The 21,157-nt window shown below is 40.1% G+C and overlaps 1 protein-coding gene across 1 annotated transcript in view; it reads right to left on the bottom strand.

Moving 5' to 3' along the window:
• Positions 1-20,285, bottom strand: part of adamts9 (ADAM metallopeptidase with thrombospondin type 1 motif, 9) — a 53,016-nt gene extending 32,731 nt beyond the window's left edge. Inside the window, exons 1-18 of the mRNA XM_077530298.1 lie at positions 19,959-20,285; positions 19,389-19,783; positions 17,128-17,293; positions 15,234-15,568; positions 12,567-12,650; positions 12,366-12,490; positions 12,232-12,272; positions 11,976-12,081; positions 9,497-9,643; positions 8,808-8,949; positions 6,971-7,075; positions 6,192-6,337; positions 4,415-4,596; positions 4,189-4,325; positions 2,234-2,351; positions 2,022-2,117; positions 1,039-1,205; positions 725-854 (exon numbers count right to left, since the gene is read on the bottom strand). Coding sequence (XP_077386424.1) covers positions 725-854; positions 1,039-1,205; positions 2,022-2,117; positions 2,234-2,351; positions 4,189-4,325; positions 4,415-4,596; positions 6,192-6,337; positions 6,971-7,075; positions 8,808-8,949; positions 9,497-9,643; positions 11,976-12,081; positions 12,232-12,272; positions 12,366-12,490; positions 12,567-12,650; positions 15,234-15,568; positions 17,128-17,293; positions 19,389-19,783; positions 19,959-20,055 — 2,719 coding nt within the window. The 5' untranslated portion in view covers positions 20,056-20,285. The remainder of the gene's footprint in view (positions 1-724; positions 855-1,038; positions 1,206-2,021; positions 2,118-2,233; positions 2,352-4,188; positions 4,326-4,414; positions 4,597-6,191; positions 6,338-6,970; positions 7,076-8,807; positions 8,950-9,496; positions 9,644-11,975; positions 12,082-12,231; positions 12,273-12,365; positions 12,491-12,566; positions 12,651-15,233; positions 15,569-17,127; positions 17,294-19,388; positions 19,784-19,958) is intronic.
• Positions 20,286-21,157: the final 872 nt, after the last annotated feature.

The raw sequence follows: 21,157 nt of genomic DNA, 5'->3' as shown, positions 1-21,157 counted from the left end.
TGAATGGTGTGGTGGATGTCATTGCATTTTATTCATGAATATGACAACATGATGCAAATGATCTGGGTGTAAGGTGGCCCCCAAGTGCCCACTTCACAGCAGTGATCTGTGATCGCCCTGGCCAACTTCAACTTCATCCATCCAGAGAGATCTGCTTGCAGTTCCTTTTAAATCTACTTTGCGTGCTTGAATCTTCTACATGGAACTTAGCAACTCAATTTGCATTTGTTCGAGTCCATTGGCTGAAAGACTCTGCATTCACTCCCACAACAGCACAAACACAACGCTCTACCAGCGCCCATCTAAGAAAATACCAAAAGAAAGAAACCTCTACCCATGTTAGACTTGCTTGAGGCAGGTCAGTTTTAAAAAGGTGATGAAGAATGACTAAGTGTTGGAGCCAGGAGTTTACATACTTAACTGCCATATGTGCAGCCATATATATATATATATATATATATATATATATATATATATATATATATATATATATATATATATATATATATATATATATATATATATATATATATATATATATATATATATATATATATATATATATATATATATATATATATATATATATATATAAAACAGAAAAGTAATTTACAGCCTATAACTGACTAATGCCTATATTCAAGCCTCTCTGTTGCTTCCCATCCTTACTCTCACCACATCAATTATCATTCGAAAACCTGTCTGCTAACCCCATAACCCTCACCTTGGCAAAGACGGCTGCACTCCTGCCACGGACCATAGGCATCCCAGAAGAACTGTTGAGGTCTATCATCTATGGGGATGTTGAAGGAGTACCTGACATCTGGGTTGTAAAGGTTCCCCACAGACAGCACCTACCGTCAAGACATACATTGTAAAACAAATTGAACAAGCCTGCAATTCTCATGTACAGTCAGAGATCAAGCCTTGCAATCTTTTGAAACAATAGGCCCGACAAGCAATTGAGTAACAAAATGACAATTTACTAATCATAGGAAGCAGTTATTCCATATGTTAGTAGAAAGGAATTCACTTTACCTGGACGATGATCTCCTCTTCAATACGCTCAGTACAATTAATCCTCTCAATAACATGGTCAGAGCCACTGTACTCGATGACAGCATTTCCGACTTTAATTTCCCTTTTGAACATGCTGACTACAAAGTCTCCATTAAGCAGGAACTCTCCACGGCTATTCGATATGGCTGCGGGGACACAGAAAGACGCGGTCTCATGCACTGCTTTATCCCAATGAACTCAGCATGAGATCATAATACCTTTGCTTAACTTGTTTTCAACTGCAGAAATAATATTGTCCTGCCAAAGTTATACACAAGCTTGCGCTAACTCAACAAATAGCTGAATCACTGCATTTGACAATAAGGTGCATTGCACAAAAAAGTATTTCTCAGAGTAGTACCATCTATGCGTGTCCAGTCCTGTTGTTCCAAGCAGTCCAATCGCTGCACTCACTAACCCTGATGCGATTATAGATGTGGTTTCCTGCCTTTAATTTCCCCACCATTTCACACATCAGATTAATATGAATGCCCTTCTTTCAGGCAGCATCATTTGCTCCTCATCTCACGGCAATAACACAGACTGAAAAACATCTGTTTGGAGATTTTGCGGAAGTCCAAAATGTTCAAATAATTGCATGTCATCAACAGGATGCGCGGATGCATCCATGTACAGTACCCCCTTTGCAAAAAGATGACGATGTTGATCTTGACAGCACCTTTAGCCCAAGGGTTTGAGCTCTGGTTTTAGCATGTCTGTGCCAATAAGATTTGTCCACAAAATGCCACGGCCAGGCTGATGCAGATATTGTGTACTCCTTTGTACATTTTCACTCCATTACATATACCAGTACAGTCCAATGCAATCTAAACAAGAGCTGTATTCAAAGCTGGAAGTGCTAAACATCTGCAAATTTCTACTACAATATTAACTAAATACATTATGTTGATATTGTAACTGCCTGTAATTGCCTTTTTTAGCAAAGACTTTTTTTTTCTTACCGAGGTAGTTGTCATCCTCTGGTTTCCCTGAGTAGCTGTGTTGACGAACATCTATGTTTGTAGCACCACTGGGTATCCGCACGACTTCATTGTAGCCTGCGCATGAGTGTACATCATTACATTACTAGTGCTCCAATAAACACATTTACTTCTACCAAATGGGACATAGAGTACATAACAGCTGGGCTGCATTTAAAAAGTTTCTCACTTACCATAGCGTACAATGTTGAAAGTGTTTGCCACAGTTTTACAAGAAGAGTTGTCACCACCACAGACGCCGCACTTGTCTCTTCTGGCTTTGGAGTTTAATACATGGTCACAGCCGGCTTGCTGTTCAACAATGCAATAAAATGAGGAGACAAGAACAAATGTACATGTTAGAAAATATGCACAGATTTTTTTTTTTTTTACATTACTTATTCTGTGAAGGATAACATAATCATCCCAAATGATTCCGGATGAGAGACAGATTACTCCATAGACTGCTCACCGGTCAATCGGATTCGCAAGGTTGACAGACAGAAAGCCAATCACATTCACACGTATACACCCACAGGCATTTCAAGTCTCCAAGTAGAGATCAATTTTAATTCCTTAAAGCGTTAAAAAAAAGTACATAAAGAAAGCTTTATTTACTTCCTGTTACGGCCTATAGCCTGCTGCCAAACTTAGCCACTGATGTGAAGATAAGTAATTACTTTCAGTTTTTATTACTAGATGCTCTCAAGTAATTTGCACAAGGCGATTTTCAAATAGTAAATTAGTTATATATCTTGGGCATAAAGTCTCAGAGCAAAATATCCTACTAAATTCCCTCCACAGGGCTTCACAAATCAACCCTTCAGAAGTGTGCTGCTTGTGGGCACATCTAAACCTGGTATCGCGAAGTTATGACAATTGTTATGAGAAAAACGTAAAAGATTTTGATCGCTTTTTTCAACAGCTATATTTGACAGGGATTCTATTCAAGGATCAAAGACAGCCATTACAACAGTTGTGGATTCAAATATACTTTCTGATTGATGATTTTACATTAATCACAAAATGAAATTAATTTAATAATTAATTTAATTTAATTATTTACATTAAATGCATCTATCCATCCATCCATTTCTTTAACCGCTTTCTCCTCACAAGGGTCGCGGGGGTGCTGGAGCCTATCCCAGCTGGCTTCGGGCAGTAGGCGGGGCACAGCCTGAACTGCTTACCAGCCAATCGCAAGTACAGTAAATGCAAGAAGTAAATATCTGTTACAAGCTTTGTAAAATAAATAAACTGAAGCACAAGTTGAAAAATGTGATTATTAAATTAATTAATTACTTTACATTAATTGAAATAAGCAAATATCTATTACAAGCTTTTTATTTATAAAAAGAAAAGAAAAAAAGACATAAGCAGAAGTAGAAAAATGTGATTAATTGCGATTAATTATGGAAAATTGTGTGATTAACTAGTTAAAAAAAAATTTGTGCCAATAGACCAATCAGACACCAGAATTTTGGGGTCATGAAGCCTAGCATCGCAACAGTTGTTATGCTATTGTTCATGGGCATGTTCGTGAAAATTCCAGCATAATATTAGCTCTCAATGATGTCAAATTCTAAGATGAGTACAAAACAGAAAACTGGAATCGTCATGTTTACTGACTTTGTGGATTCCACAAATGATAACTAAGCCAACAGCAACATACAGTAATCAGTGATTGTTATGCTATATTTTGTGATTATTACTGACTTCATTCTTGAATGAGGAATACTTTATTCAAAATGAGATTTTTGACCCCTACACAATGTTTATTTCATGAAAATGAAACTTTGACTTAACTCTGACTCATTTTGCTCTGTTAGGTCACATACTGTATACATACTGTATACCGTGTGGCCCTTGACATATCTTTCTTGTTCCAGCCTCCCATCTGAAATACATTTTCTCTGTAACACACCATTTGAGATGGCACGTAAGCTGAACCACATGTAAGTGGTTTCCGCAAGACATTTTTAATATCTACAAGGATGTATGGTCTAGGCTAAGTAAAACGGGATCAATCAAACAACACTTGCCAAGACCTGTAAATCCATAGTCAACGACTCGCTAACCCAAACATTGTGTGCGGATTCGACTTCTTCAGCTCATGATGTTGTGTAGTGCAACCATACAAGATCCTCACCCTGCACAAGCCTTGGACGCAGATGTCGTTAGTATCAGGTCCACACGGCGTGCCGTCTGTGACCCGGTCCCTGAGCTGATAGTAGACCGTGCTGCCTGCTACCCTGCAGAACAGCTTACATCTGTCCTTCATCAGGACTGCTCACAGAGACAATAGCAAGACGAGTACGTTTTAGCAATCAGACATTTTTAGTCAATAAAAGGATTTCAGTCGGAGCAAGACTCACTTCCACTGTATTTGGGCACCCAGCGAACGTTAGGAGGTAGACCGTTGATGTTGAAATGTCTGCCGTCGAAAGCAGAACACTGCTCCTCTCTGAAGTCTTTCTTCTGTTTGGAGCATGGTTCAGAGTTACAGGAACGGAACTTCATCCGGCGGCCAACACAGTACATTCCTCCATTCCTTGGCCTGGTGGGGACGTGCCATCGGAGAAGAGTAAGCACAAACAAACAAACAAACAAACAAACAAACAAACAAACAAAAAGTCTCTCAAACCCCGAAACAGCACCTAATTGAGGGCTTCTTTCAGTATTGGGTAAAGCTTAAAATGGTTTACTACATTTATGTGTAGTTTTAACATTAAACCTCCTGTTATGTTGTGGGTTGAAATGACCCACTTTTAAGTTCAGCAACAAATTTTTCACTATGCAAGTTTTTCACTCTGAAACTTGGCACCAACAGATAGCAAATATGGTTAATCTCTGCATATTTGCAATGAAAACAGTTCACAAAGGGCTCTAACTATGTTTCTCAGGATGCTTTTGGAACATTGAGCATAATCAGGGTCAAATTGACCCATTTTAATAAAGTTTAAAAAAAAAAATGCAATTAATGATTCAAACGGTTTATTTTGACATATGTGCAATTACATCAGCTAATAAGCCTAAAAGCACCAATATATATTTCAAGAGAAGAAACTCCTCATCAACAGACAATTAAAATTGTTCACTTTGACATATTTTCCAGCTAAAATGTTAAATGTTTTTTAAAGGTAAATAAATACTCATTAGTAAAATTTTCCTATGAAACTTCTTATCTATTAAAATGGTTTACTGTGACATATTTTCATTAATAAATGGTTGCTAATGCCCGGGTCAACAGTACACCATGACAGTACACCATAAATGTAGTAGACACAAAATATATAAACAAAAATCTCACCCATATATAAATATCAACTTTAGTCATGACTCATGAGTATTATGATCAATATGTCTTTAACTCATTTGCTCCCAAAAACGTATAAATGTGTTCTATTTTAAATGTTTCAAGTGTCCCAAAGATGAATTTATATGTTGTTTTCTTTCTTTTTTTATGCTAGAGCATACAGAAGTCTTTGATGAAGCCTCTCAACTGCAAAGAATGGTTGAAGAAATGGTAGTTATTACACAAACGGCCATCAGGTGGCAGCGGAGTATAAGAGATCAACCAGAGCCATGTTGAAAAAAAGCTCAATTACAATTCTAAATAGATTTGTGAATAATTATTAGACTTAGCTATATTCTAATGATAATTGCTGCTATACGGAAACATATAGAAATATACTTTCTTTTTCCTGATGAAAGAAGAGACTTTAATCTTTCTCTTGGTAAGTTCTTGTTATAGCAATAGAACACAATATTCTGTGGGCCTTGCAAAGTCAGTCAAAATCCAGTAAAACAGCCGGGAGTGAAGGGGGTCGCTTCTGTGATAATGGCTGGGAGTCAATGAGTTAATAGCTGCCGATTAATCTTAGCAACCATCGTTTCCAAAAAGACACATTTTTAAAAAAGGTAAAAAAATAAAATAAATTCTTGGCACATGCTCCTTGCGTAACAACTATTAGATTTGTGTATTTACCAGGAAATAAGCCTTTAAAATTGTCCATCAGCGAAAGCGTGGCTGAACTTAAGTTATGGCAAGAATTCCCTTAGGGTGGATTGATCTATGGAACATTGACTTTGGCATCTAAGATGGAGACAAGGTCCAGCGGGCATGCGTGACTACAAAAAAGGAGTGCTCACACGGGTCGGTTGCATTCGCGCTCTGCGACCTTGATGCCCCCGCCACACGTTCGAGAACAGGTACCAAAAGGACTCCAAACTCCCCATGCGCCCTCCACAGGGACGGCGTCGTGATCTTTGGCTATACACAGCCCATGTTTGCAGTGCTGGAGGAGAGGAAGACAGGAAAAGAAACATAAACAGGGAAGAAAGAATAGTCATAAAAGTGAGAGAAGAAGAAACCAGTGAGAGAGAGACACACACACACACACATGAACAGGCAAAACATCTGCTTTGCTGGTCTTTGATGCTAATCTGAGAGAAATTATACATTGAAATATTTCATGCGTGCGTCTGTCTGAATAGAAGACTTGAAATGTCAAAACAAGTCAATGAACATCTCGGCTCATAACCGCAGGATAATCACGCTCGATGAGACAAACGTGGTTTAAGAATTTAGTGTGGTCAGCATAAACTCAAGTATGTGCATGTGTGAGTGTAGGACATTTGGACCTCAAGCCTTCTCCATGTCCTCTCATTACTAATGGTCGTATGAGGTGGATCAATAGACCTGGGTGATACTTTTGATATTTTTTAAATATGTTTTCTGCTTTCATGGCTGAGGTGAAAGGGCAAAACACTCAACTTGCCTCTGTGGATTTTTCCTGAATTTGTGTAAGCATATGCACTACATGGCATTAAAATGCATTCTTAACCTTCTAATGAAATCAAATTCATTGAATATATATTTTTTCCTTTGATGTAATGAATTCTAGCCTTCATTTATACATCAGATTTACCTTTCCTGGGGAGCAATCAGTGCCGTCAGCCCACGGCATGTGCTGTGTTCTGCAGCCTCTCTGGGCGCCCTCTGGGCTGGTGCACCATAGCCTTCGACATTGGGTCTGCGCACACACACACATATACAACATATTACTAAATATTCTGTCAGACATATTTGCAATGTATTTCTTAGATAGACCTGATTTTGGAGGGTGGATTCATGAGCCCCAAAATAACATCAAGCAGAAAGGTATTACAAGTATTACAAGAGGAGAGGAGAGGAGAGGAAACCGCCACCTTTAGACCTGTGGATCCCCTCTTTGTAGCTATAAAAGCTTCTATTGTCCTGGAAATGTTTATAGCTATTGAGTGTGTCCATGGGAATTTCACTACAAAGCAAGTTTGTGACAATCAAGGTCACTCATGTTAAAAGAGAGAATCTGACTTCTTGTCTGTTAAGGATCATCTCAAATGTGTTAAATGCAAATTTCGGGCCTCAAGTCACACCACATCAAACTCATGCAACTTTGCTTTGAGCGCTCGAGTGTAGAATTGCAAAAAAAAACATCTTACTAAGATACAGAATGAAGGTTTAGGGCCATATTTTCATAGACAGGTGTCTGTGCACCCAGCATCTTCATTTTTACCGTGTTTGTGAATTTGGCAGACCATGTTGCGCTTTGGTGGGTATGACCCTGGTGCATTTGGAAATTTGGTGACCAAAAAGTAGGCTAGATTTTAGACTAGGCATGTAATGATTATGGCAATATTGTGATATTGTGACTTTAAAATTGCCACAAAATCATCATTGTCATGTCACAATATTAAAATTAGCAAATCTGTTTCAAAAGTCAGGTTGATTTCCATTTTTGCAGTTCTATCACCCTCTGGTGGCTATTTTCTTTAGTGCAGTTTAATTTTCATAAGGCATGTTTTGGCCCTTCTATATTTAAATCCATGCTAATCGTCAGATGAAGGGGAACGTAATAAGCTTGTGAACCGAGTCAGTATGTGGAGTAACTCAATGTGTGCGTTCATTAGCAAGGAAGTGCCTCGATATTAAGTGTTATTAGATATTGCATGTTGTTTATATGCATTGCTGTAATGTACAAAAGCACAATATTGTGTTGTTTTTTTATTTATTTAGTATGAGCTCTTTTTTTTTTACAATATTGTGACCACTTTTGTATCCCCAACCTCCCCACAATATCGTGATAATTATCGTATCTTGAGCTTCATATCGAGATTATATCGTGATGTTTGGATATCGTTATATCACTATTTTAGACTAAGAAAAAGCTGATCTAAGTTTGGCACAGGTGGTATAATGTGATTTTGTTGGATTGATCAAGGTGCAAGCAGACATATTTTGAGCTCGATGGACGTGTATGATGCACATTTCATGAATATGACAACAGTGTGGTACAATCTGCGTTGTTTCGTTCTCTCCCACAACAGCGCGCTAAGGTAAACTAAGGTTCTCTTCCCAACCTATAATTATGTAATTAATTAAAAGTTGTGTATGTAACTTTTGTCCATATAGCGTACCTTTACATAACGTACGTTTCTGTACTTTTTTCCAAAAATGCATGCATGGATTAAAATGAAAATCCAAACTTGACATGACATCATATAAATGTTTAATTATTATTGTTTTAGTATTACTGATAGGCAACAAGATGTCCCGCCTATCTGATGGATATGTTTTATGTGTTTAAACCCTCAGTCAGGTGTAGATAAGTAGTGTGTGGTATTGCAGTGTTATTATTGTACACAAACAAATGACTACACACGCTTCAAATTTAGCACAGCCAGCCACACAAGCTGCAACATCACAGTTAAGACTCCACTTACCATATAAGGGCACACCTGCGTTCCCGGCCCAAATATCAATTCACACTGTTTATTGACATCGTATAACCGTCCAGGCAGCTGCTGCGAGAGACTGTATGGCCTAGAAACGGGCTCGTCCAGCAAGCACTCACCATAGCCTGTGCTATTAAGAAATGAAAATAAAATGACTTCAAGAAAAAAAGAAAATAAAAGACAGAAACAGACACAAAAAGTACATCCATGTTATTTTTCTGCACATTTTTAAAGCTCCCTAATGCACAGACCACGTACGTGTGCTTGTTTACACATCGCTGACTATATTCTGTTCCATCAGTGAAGAATGTGTGAATGAAGAGTGAGAAGAATAAGAGATTTTGACTGGCTGGAAGTTTAGTAAGAGATTTTGGATAGTTGCCAGATGCTATTCTGCTGACATCTTTTTTTATTTGTTTGAAGAAACAAGGGAGTGTTGTCAAGTGTGTCAGTGTTCCATTTTATGAACGCACATAAACACCGAGCTTCCACTGCCCTCCATGCATCTCCATAAAATCATTTTATCAGTATCTTTACACCCCTTTCTGTTAAATGCACAACATCTTGTTTGATACACTCTGTAGCTCGAGTTCTTTAGCGGTTCCTCCAAATATGAATGAAAACATAATCTATCTCAATCTATTTGGAACAACTGTGAGGAAAATAGTGCGACATACTCAAGGAACTCTGTGATGTACTTCCTGCTACACTTGGACCACATCCAAGGATTTGTGTTGTAGTTAAGTGTGGGGGCCATCACATGTTGCTGGATTTTAACGCCGTCCTCTTTACATTTATTGCTGTCATCATGAGGCATGTTGAACCTGGAAAAGAGAACGCACAGTATGTCTATGAAATTAATTAAAAAGTATGAAAGAAAACACATGCTTTGACAATTGTTTGAAAATCGTGACGTGTAAAGAAACTACAGAGAGTCTTCTAGTTACGAAAGAGTTCTGTTCCTAAACTGGCGATGTAACCCAAATTTCGACTTTAGTCGGATTTCATTGTTAAAGGTTGAAATTTACATCAAAATACTTGGTACCTACAGTAATTTAAAAAAAACATGTGTGCAACCCGGAAGAGCCAGAACCAGTTTGTGCTTCCGCACAGACATTCATTGCTGATGGATGGCAAAGTGGAGCTAATTCAAACTTAAAAACGTGCCTGATAAGTGTGTGCGATACTGCAAATTTTTAGTATCGATCCGATACCAAGTAAATACAGAGCCAGTATCACTTATACCGATACTTTTTTGAAAATGATGTCATATATATATATATATATATATATATATATATATATATATATATATATATATATATATATATATATATATATATATATATATATACATATACATATATATTTTTTATTAAGGTCGCTTTATCATTAAATTGCTTAATCACAATCAAATTTCAGCCTTTAAGTGTTTTTGTGTTGCTTACTTTTTAAACAAAGGACAAAATTAAGACAAAGTTTATTGATAAATAGAATACATTTTATCAATGTTTTTCCCCCAGAAACATTCCAACCATAATAAAATATATTTTTTAATGTTCTTAAAGTGCACAAAGTGATCATAGGAAAGGAAAGTTAAACAAATACTTTCTCATATACTGTTCACAAACTACAAATACAAAAAATACAAATTATGACTTCATCACTTCTTTTTCAACCTAAATAAACAAGATGTTAATGATTATCATGTAACAACAAATATAAAACATAAAACATCCATCCATCCATTTTCTTAACCGCTTGCTCCTCACAAGAGTCGTGTGTGTGCTGGAGCCTATCCCAGCTGGCTTCGGGCAGTAGGCAGGGGACAGCCTGGACTGGTTGCCAGGCAATCGCAGGGCACACAGAGAAGAACAACCATCCACACTCACACGCACACCTAGGGACAATTCGGAGTGCCCAATTAACCTGCCATGCATGTCTTTGCCACGTGGGAGGAGATCGGAATACCCAGATAAGAACCACGCAGGCACGGGGAGAACATGCAAACTCCACCCAGGAAGGCCGGAGCCTGGACTCGAACCCGAGTCCTCAGAAATAGGAGGCGGATGTGCTAACCAGTCATCCACCGTGCCGCCCATAAAACAACATACAAAACAAATTATTTTTTAAGTACAATATTAAACTAAATAGATCGATAGTTTAGTACCAATATCAATCAGATATCGATACCGACTTGGTATTGATAATATCGATATTTGGATTGATCCGCCCACCACTAAGGCCTGATGGCGAGTCGGACCTGCTCGATGAAACGTCCGATGCTGGAGGTAACAACACAACTTTAAATAACTTTAAAATGGTGTGATTTCTATTGGCTGGCAACCAGTCCAGGGTGTCCCCCGCCTACTGCCCAGAGATAGGCGCCAGCACCCCCCGCGACCCTTGTGAGGTCAAGAAAATGGAAGGATGGATGGTGTGATTTCTGTGGGAAATTAACAAAAAAGAAGGTGTTGCAGACGAGACATGGGCGCCATAAAGTTGAAACGACGTAGGTTGCATACAACGTAAGTTGACTCCCTGCAGATTCAAACATGTGGTATAGTAGTTTGCTGTGGTGTTGAAATGCATATTTTAATAATAAGAGCTGTGTGTCTTCTCCATATAAAACGTATTTAATTACTCTGTTAGTGTTAATTATTATCAAAGCACTTGTCCAGTGAATATTAAACAGTTGTAAGTCAGTGGTCCCCACACTGCCCTTGTGCCCCCTTACGCGCCCTCCCTCTGAGCTACTCAACAGCCCACCTGACAGGTACCATATAACACTGCTAAGCTGTCGCTGTGCATGTCGTCACCGCTTGGTGCGGATAAAAATGGAATTCAACAATCCCACCGTTTGTTACTGGTTGGAAAGAGCATTTGTTCAAGTTGATGAGGTCTGTAACAGTCGCCGGGGCCGTGCTCTGGCTGACTCGAGACTTTGGACAAAAAAAAAAAAAAAAAAGGCGGGCAAAGGTTAAAAAAAAAAAAAAAGACTGAAGAAAAAAAGCGCGGAAATGTGATCTGTTGCATACAAAAGCAAAACAAAAGACAGGGGAAAAAAAAGGACATCCAGCTGTTGATCTCCTCTTTCACACATGACTTGATAGAAAGCGAAGAATGCTGACGAAACCTCTCACATGCGACACTTACACGTGGCCGAGTTCGTGGGCGATGGTGAACGCCGTGCTCAGGCCGTTGTCCTCGCTGATGCTGCAGCTCCTGTACGGATCGCACACGGTGCCCAACTCTGCCAGTCCTGAAAGGTAAAACGTCCCAGTAAGTCACTTCATTAGGTACACATGTGAAGTCCATCACCGGAGATGTCGATTTAATCAACGCTGCCAGGTAGTGATTGGCGAGTGGGTGGTTTATTTGGTGTTTTGGGGTCCTGTTTTTGTTTTTTTACCTAAAGTGTCACACTTGTCCCTCGCTCTGCAGATGTCTTGCCTATGGCAAAAGTAGAGACAATGAAAAAAAGGGGAATATCCCGACTAATGTTACAGTCTAGTCGTAAAAATAAATATAATATTTGCGCTGTACCTTGTGATGAGGATGGCCGTGTCATGGTGTGAGTGGTGGTTATCATCCAGAACATTTTGACTGTGCTGCCAAATGCAAAAGTTCTTCAAAGTGGTCTGTGCGTTAAATGAAACAAGGGGGCCATCCTAAGAAAAACAAAGCCAAGTTACATGTGTAAAATGTCCAGTAAGTTCTATGACTTTATGAACGTTAATGTTTTACCTGCTCATTGTTTATTATGACTAATTTCACAATCACAATGTTAATTAGATTGCCAATACTGGGGTCCTTGTAGATGGAAGACACCTGAAAAGAAGAAAGGAAACAGAAAATGTCTTATTATTAAAATAGCATGTATATGTGTGTGAGTTTGCATGAGTTGTTCATGGCATTTGTCCCTGTTGAGAACGCAGCCTTTGCCAAGACAAGTAAGTCATTTTAACTTCCCCTTGAGGAACGACCGCCCCAGACTCCTGTAAAAGCTGGTATTTGGACGAGAATTGGCTCAGTGTGTTGACATACCCGAGCATAATTTTTCACATTCATCAAAGCTGCCAGACAGGTACTGCCTCGTACTGTCCTCTCTTCCCATTGGCTGTTCGGAAACTGTTGAGCCCTGCGCAAGGCTGCTCTTTTTCCTCCCCAAACCTCAAAGGTTTGTGTGATGGACTTGTAGTAGGTACAAGAAACTTTAAATTTACTGTGGAACTAAAACATGTCCAAGCCCAACTGAAATTGGCTGTTTGCAGAATTAACCCATCACGTCCTAACTTGAGTTAAAGTGGAGTAAGCACCCACCTGCCACCATTTAAAGTGAATCTGATTACATCAAACTGAAGGTCAGCTGATGTAGTTTAATTTTACTGGCATTTTTGTGGTCACATCCTACAGTACAAGCTGTGGTCCGCAGAGAGCTGATTACATGCAACATAAGAGCTGCCAAGAGGCTCACAGGAAAATTTAAGGAACTTCAGAAATGTATGGCAAGTACTGGTTATTTACTAGTATATGTGAAAAGAAACTCCCGCCATCTTCATTATTATTGTGTAGGGTGGCAAGACAGAAATCTATCATGCTTGGATGCTCTGATGAAACCAAGGTTGAACTTTTTGGTATAATTCCAAAAGGTATGTTTTGCTCAAACATAACAGTGTTGATTACCAAAAGAACATTTTTCATACGGTGAAGCATGGTGGTGGCAGCATCATGCATTGTGCCTGTTTTTCTTCAGTTGGAACTGGGAACTTACCGGTAGTCAAGGTGGATGGAAATACAATTCACGAACAATTACAAATAGCAGTCAGTGTTAAAAACAAAAACTTCAGACTACTGCCAAAAAGCAAACATAATATAAAAAGTCTACTCGCACATATTAGGCAATTTAAATGGTAGTTGGTGCGTGCTGACTCCCATTTCATAATTTGAATATGTTAATTCTGAACACAGCCACATCGCCAGTTGGAAGAGGGTGTGCACACTTATGCAACCATATAATCCCAATTATTTATTTTTTTACCTCACCTCTTGAAAAGATTTTTTTTTTTTCAATTAAATTGTACAACTTTTACTTTACTAACTTTATTAGTAACATTATAATACTACAAATGAAGTCTCAGTATTATGGAAGCGTGGAACTGCTAATGTTAACATTTTTGACTGGTGAGTAAATTTGAACATATTTTTGAGTATGTTCAAACTAGAGCTGTCAAATGATTATATTTTTTTAATCAGATTAATCATCCATCCATCCATCCATCCATCCATTTTCTTGACCGCTTATTCCTCACAAGGGTTGCGGGGGGTGCTGGCGCCTATCTCAGCTGGCTCTGGGCAGTAGGCGGGGGACACCCTGAACTGGTCGCCAGCCAATCGCAGGGCACACAGAGACGAACAACCATCCACACTCACAAGCACACCTAGGGACAATTCGGAGCGCCCAATTAACCTGCCATGCATGTCTTTGGAATGTGGGAGGAGACCGGAGTACCCGGAGAAGACCCACGCGGGCACAGGGAGAACATGCAAACTCCACCCAGGAAGGCCGGAGCCTGGACTCGAACCCGAGTCCTCAGAACTGGGAGGCGGACATACTACTGCCCCACATTAATCATATTTTAGAATTTTCAATCAACGCAATTAATCTCGTAATTAAAAAGGATTTTTATGAAAAAATGTTTGCCCTCAAAATTTGAAGAGCACCTGCTGTTATGTGTAATTCTTTCGACATTAAACTCATTCACTCGCAGCCATTTTCACTGTAGCTATCTCCTTCACTCCTGGCTGTTTTACTGGATTTTGACTTTGCAAGGTCCACAGAATATTGTGTTCTATTGCTATAAAAACATGGAACCTACCAAAATAAATATTAGAGTCTCTTCTTTCATCTGGAAAAAAAAGTATGTTTGTATCTGTTCCCATTTTGCAGCAATTAGCATTTGAAGAGAGCTAAGTTTCATCATCATTCACATTCCTGGTGAAAACAAAAACAGCTTGTTGCAACATGGCCCTGGCATGCCCCTGATCGATTATACTCTGCTGCCACCTGCTGGCTGTTTTTCTTTTTCTTTTTCTTTTTTAAATAACTACCATTACTTTAAGCGACCTCTTCATGTCAGAAGCTGCATCAAAGCCTTCTGTATGCTCTTGCATTAAAAAAAAATAAAAATTTGGGAGGGCAAAGTATTTAAAGACGTTTTTGGGATTGAATGACTTCATGTCTGGCTGGCAACCAGTTCAGGGTGTAAGCAGGCTGGGATAGGCTCCAGCGCCCCCACAACTTTTGTGAGGAATAAGCGGTCACGAAAATGGATGGATGGATTATGGGAAATAAATGTAAAAAGACCATGCAATTTTCGTTTCAAGGTGACTAATTGAAAGTGTTGGACTTACTATGGACATTAATGTGAGTATATAGTGCTGCAGGTTGCTCCGGTGATGTTCCACCATTTTGCTGTCGGCCACCAACATGACTTCAACAAAGCGCGGGAAGGAGAGGAAGCGCTTTGCCCGCTTGTGAGGTCTGGAGTCATCACTGCTGCTTTCATTTGCAGCTTTCGCGCCTGCACTGCTGCTCTCGGATCTGCGCAAGGCATCAGCGGTGAAGCGGCCACTCAGCAACTCCACATCACTCAATATACCAGTCCTGGGAACATGCATTTTGTCCGAGGGCATCCCAACTGTTGGCTTTTTCCTCAGCTTGTGCCTCTTATGTCTGTGTTTGTGTCCTAGAAGGAAGAGCCAGAGGGGATTAGACATGTGTGAATATAAAAAGAGGGGTGGGGTACTGTGAATAAAGCCTTTAGAAATAAAGATAGTCCAGATACATTGCTGTCTCTTTCCCTTTTCTTCACATCGGCTCAAATTGTGCTGAATGCCGCCTGGGGTGCTTTTTTTTTTTCTCTCGGAAGAGGGCAAAGAGTTCAGGTTAGGTAAACCTGGCGCGAGGCCATAAAGAAAGTAACACAAGCTGAAGTACACACACCGAAAGAAGAAGAAGTCACTTAATATTCTCAGTACTACCGGAAAATGATTTGAACATAACATTGGAATGAAACTGCACAACTCAGCTTGCATTGCTGAACCAGTGAGGTAATCCCTACCTTGGGAAGACTACAATGCATTCCACTTTCATTTAAAGTCATAAAATCACAACAATTAAGAATAAAAGTAAGTATAAGAATAAACAAACACATGCGAACTCGGCTCATAATGAGAAACATAAAACTTGTATCAGTATCAAACAGACAAAAGCTACTCACAGTGACACCAAACATCTGGCACACAACAAAGAAACATTTAACTAGTCGTAAGGAGCAGCTGTGGGGGTTTCTTGCTCCTGATGGTGTTGTCAATGTCTTACATGCAAAACCACAGTCATAAATTTGTGACCCATTATCCCAGATCAGAAACAAAATAAGCCAGGCACATGAATTCAAATGTTAAAATTCATCAGTCATCATGTGTTCAAATGTGCATTATCCAATTGTTCAGGTCAGTGGTGATCAAACTACGGCCTGGGGGCCATTTGCGGCCTGCTGTCCATTGTCTAGCGGCCCTCATCATAGATAAAAAAAGAACTTTTGACACATCCTGCAACTCTCCTAAGAATAAATTCGACTTCAAAAGCTTTTCTAGATATGCAAAGTGTGTAAAGTGCGTCCATTGCTCCTTTTTGATGATTTGACAATTTCAAGTTGGCACGGCTTTGTCTTCATGAAATCGACACTGCACGTTCACAGCAGTGGGTCGACCCGGCTTCCTTATCGTAAAGCGAGAGGAAGCCCAAGAGTCAACAGGAAGTTCAGACAGTAAACTGAGATGAGATGATACAAGGGAGAACTTCCAAATGTGTCTTCCTGTGTGAGACAAGGAAATCTTGCACGCTGCTGTGTACCATCAGCTACAATGACTGCTAACAAACTGTTATAGACAACAAATGCAATCAATAAAATCAACTCGCATGCCACTTTCAGTGATTTTCAATTTTATGCCTAAGTGGAAAATCCATAATTCTCGTTAATCACTCAGATAAGATATACAAGTTATGATTTATGCTACAATCTCAATAACAACTCAAAAGGCTCAACTACTACTATTATATAATCATTTCCTGATACAAGTGATTGTGGAGAATGACAGAGCTGCTGACATCTGTGGGAACTCACTTAAAGGTCTGACATGACCCCAACACACACACAAATACATGCTTGACTCCACGTGACTGTATGGTAAATGTGCAAGAAGAGTAGCCATGCACACAAGCTCATCATGTCCTCCGCTTTACCTGAAGTGTCGCAAGCTGAGCTCTGCCCAGATTTCTCTTCCTCGGCGGGCGCACTCTTCCTGTACACGATATGAGGTTTTGTGTGTTCCTCTTCATAATGTTCTCCTTGATAGCTGTGAAGGGGTTCAACAAAATACTCCCCTTCTGGAGATCTAAAGGTACCAAACTGAGGAAAAAGAAAACAAAGCAGTTCATCGCCGCCATACATACCATTTTGCAAATGTTTATACTCAAACATGCTAATAGTACCAAGATGGATATTTAATTGAATGCTGCCAATATCAAGATTTTTCCCAAATGCAAGCTATATCTACTTCAAAATATTTATAGTAAACATCAGTGTAATGGTGTTCATTAAGCCATAAGACGTTTTAGAGGAATTTGCATGCACATAAGAATAGTCCCAAAAGTGAGCCCTATGATGGCTATCAGAAAAACACCGAGACTGTATATTGTTGTGCGTTCTTGGCAGGCCAACCCAAAGCCCTATTCTATGTACAGCACTCCACATGGCACATTTAACATGACGGGATAATGTGGAGGTCTACGATGCACTCGATAAAGTACGTGCCAACACAAACACTTTCCATGTGCTGTTCACTGATGTGCGCATGATTTGACGCTTCACCAAGTATTAACCAATTGTGTGTGACAACATCCATCCAGCCATCCATTTTCGAGAGTGCTTATCCTCATCTGACTTTGGGTGAGAGGAAGGGAACATCTAGACTTGGACGTGACCAGGTAATCAAAGGACGCAGTTATACAAACAACTGTTCACACAGCTGAATGTTTTTGGAATGTGGTCGAAAGCCAAAGAGAACATACAAACTCCAAACAAGAGTGCCTGAGCCAATATTCCAACCTGGAAACTCTTGTCTGAAAGGTAGACCACTACACTACTGTCCTAGTTAATGTAAATATAGATTGGATATATAAAACCAGTAGGCCTCTTAGATCTGCATGCTCGGGTCAGTTAACAGAGCCCAGAGTTGAAAGCAAACATGGTGAAGTGGCATTTAGCTGTTATGCTGCACCCAAATCAGAAGTCAGCCATGAGCGAAAATGCATTTAATCTTAAATCCAGGTTAAAAATGTTCTTGCTTCCTCCCCCCAAATTTTTAATTAAACCTACTTTTATGTCTTTACTTTTTAATGTTTTTAGTCTTCTGTTAATGTGTTCACTGTTGTCAATGTACATTCTTTTTTTCTGCTTCTGAATAGCTAAATGCTTTTAAGTGTTGTGTCCTTTTTGTGTGAAGCACATTGAGTTGCATTGTGTATGAGATGTACTATATAAATAAAGCTGCCTTGCCTACTTGATGTCAATCAAACATACTGTACAGCAGTAACTTCCAACCAGTGTGCCATGAGAAATTATACCATTTCACTTAAGTGGTCTGGAAATTATTTATTACAAATAACGTATCATTACTCATCTGTGTCAACATCCTATAGTGGCAGAACAATGAAATAATCTTGTCAGATGGCACATAATTGGCCTGTGTATCCACTTTGTTGCGGCTTATGTTTGGTAGTGTGCCTTTAGATTTTTGCCTTAGCTGAATAAAAATTGGGAAACACTGTTGTATTCACTACAGTGTGGTTTGTGAGTAAGTATCCTTCCCCAGAGGTCCATTATGTCCATACTTTGATTAACCTTGACCTTCCTGACAGTGTCATAAGATAAATAGTTTTGACCACCAGTGATATTCCACGTTCAAATAGTGTGCCCCCCAGAGCTTTGGCAATGAATAACAAACTGTCAGGAAATGTAGCTACCCAATCTCATCATATATTTGAAATTCTTTAGTGGGCATTCGGGACAGAATTTGTCATCTAATCTTGGTCACTATGAATGAATTCAACTTGGAGATGACTGTACTGTGCACTCCCAACTGTGAAAGTCTGGGAGTGAGGCTGAGCAGTGGTGACGTCAGTGCCGCGCGTACTCGCGCCGTAGTGGCGTGTGTAAACACGTCAGCGACTACCGGGAGATGAGAGACTCGAGAGACCACTACAGACCAGAAAGAACACTATGCATCGGACAGCAAAAACGTGACGCATCTGCTGACTTGACACAAGAATTCGTTCAAGGTTGCACACGATTTGCTGACCGGTGCGCAGAGATTTTGCGTAACGCAAAGATGGCTTATGAAAGTTAAAACTGGAAAAAAAAAAATCAGACGTCGCCCAAGTACACTGTAAAAAATAGAAAGTTGGTTTACGATAAGGGTTTGAAATAATAATAATAAACTCACCAGTCCGGAGCACAAACTGATGACTGCGGCGTGCTCTAATTTCGCATTTACTTGTCCTTTATAAAAGCAGTGCCTCAACTCGCTATCCTCCTCCTCCTCCTCCTCCTTCTCTTCCTCCCCTGTCACGTTATCTCCCCTCGGTACTCCAAGTATTGTCACAGTGTAAAGCGGGGCGATAAATCCCGAGTCCAGCGTAAGGTTGAGGTGATAGTCCCGTCCGAAAGCAAAAATCCTGTAGTGGATATTTGGAGAGGCCCAGTGCTCCGTAGTGTTGTCGCTCCCCTCGTCCAAACTTCGGCGTTTCCTCTTGAAGTGCACGCTGCTTGGCAACTTGTCACCGGCTCCGTCCACTCGCACCGGTGTGACAATCTCATAGGCGCCGATCTCCTCTTTTACTGCGCATGCAAACGCAACATTGAGGAATGTTCAAAAAAAAAAAAAAAAACACTAACTGCGATGCTAGAGCTGCCTTCATTCATTCATTCATTCATTCATTCATTCATTCATTCATTGACATAAGTGTGACTGTCAAAAAGTATGGCTGACTAAGGGGCAGCAATAAACACTTACCTGTGCTTGGATTCAATAGCAGCCCCCCCGTGGATGCGTCTGCAGTTAATAAATCAGGGAATAGCAGGAATCCCAAGCCCCAAAAGAGCACATGCATGATTGTCCACTTTCAGAGGAGAGCGGTACCTTGTAGCTACTCCTGTAATCCCGGTCCTAATAATAACACCAACAATGACAATAATAATAAATACTATAATCAAATAACACCCGGTCACTTCAGCATTTCCGCCTGTGGTCCCCCCCTGCCACATCCAACACGGTGTTATCCTCGACTCTCGTCTAGATGTCCCCTGGCCGCCGAGGTACACCGCTGCTGGGACGTGAGAGCTCCGCAAGTTCCCAGGCCAACATGCATACTGCACAGAGGGGTGGGCTGCTCCAAAAAGGTCCGCTCGTGTGTGTGTGGACTGTAAGTCTGCCCCAGCTCTCTCCCCCGGCGAGGGGCGGGCTCAGACAGCCAAGGTACACTTTTGCACAAGCCACTCCCGTCAACTGGACCGAAGGGTGGTCGCGCGTTACTTTGGGCTCTCAGGTGCCAGCCTACTGTACTGCAGTGTGTGTGTTTTAATCACCGGCAGCCAGGGGTCCCCATGATCACACCGGGCTTAAAGGAATTCTCATAAGAAATTCAAATAATGGGATAATAACTTACTTTCAAAAGTTTGGGGTTAATCTGGCTTTAAAAAGAGTGGGAAATTGCAGTGGTGCAGAACAGTGGCCATGGAAGTTAAGTAGCCCCCCAAAAAAAAAAACCTACCCTCGGGAGACTGGTGACTTTTAACGTGGCAGGAGACGTGATAGTTGATGGGAGTGAGAAAATGCAAATTGGTTAGCAGTAGAACCACATACAGTACAGTAGTGGTTTGGGGTATTAAGTAAAGGGTTTGAGAGGGGATCATGGTAATGGTTTTATGAGCTGGAGCCCCCTCAGTGGGACAAATACAGCCTATGGATGCTTTTATAGGTACTTCGTTATTTGGAGGATCAAAGAGTGCATGGGTTCTCCTGCACCATTCTTGCATCCCCACCATACTGATGAGCAATCATACAATCACTATACTGTTTCGTCTTCATACTACAGCTCATTTAAAAGCTCGATTCATAACTATAGTCTCAAATGCTGATGAGTTTTCCTGCCCTGGTGATATATTTTAGCCAGCCTCTTGTAGATACTGTTGTAGCCAATTAACATGGGTGCT

The sequence above is a fragment of the Festucalex cinctus genome, chromosome 8, assembly GCF_051991245.1.
Source record: "Festucalex cinctus isolate MCC-2025b chromosome 8, RoL_Fcin_1.0, whole genome shotgun sequence".
Lineage (NCBI taxonomy): Eukaryota > Metazoa > Chordata > Actinopteri > Syngnathiformes > Syngnathidae > Festucalex > Festucalex cinctus.
This window is presented reverse-complemented; position numbering and strand designations above follow the sequence as displayed.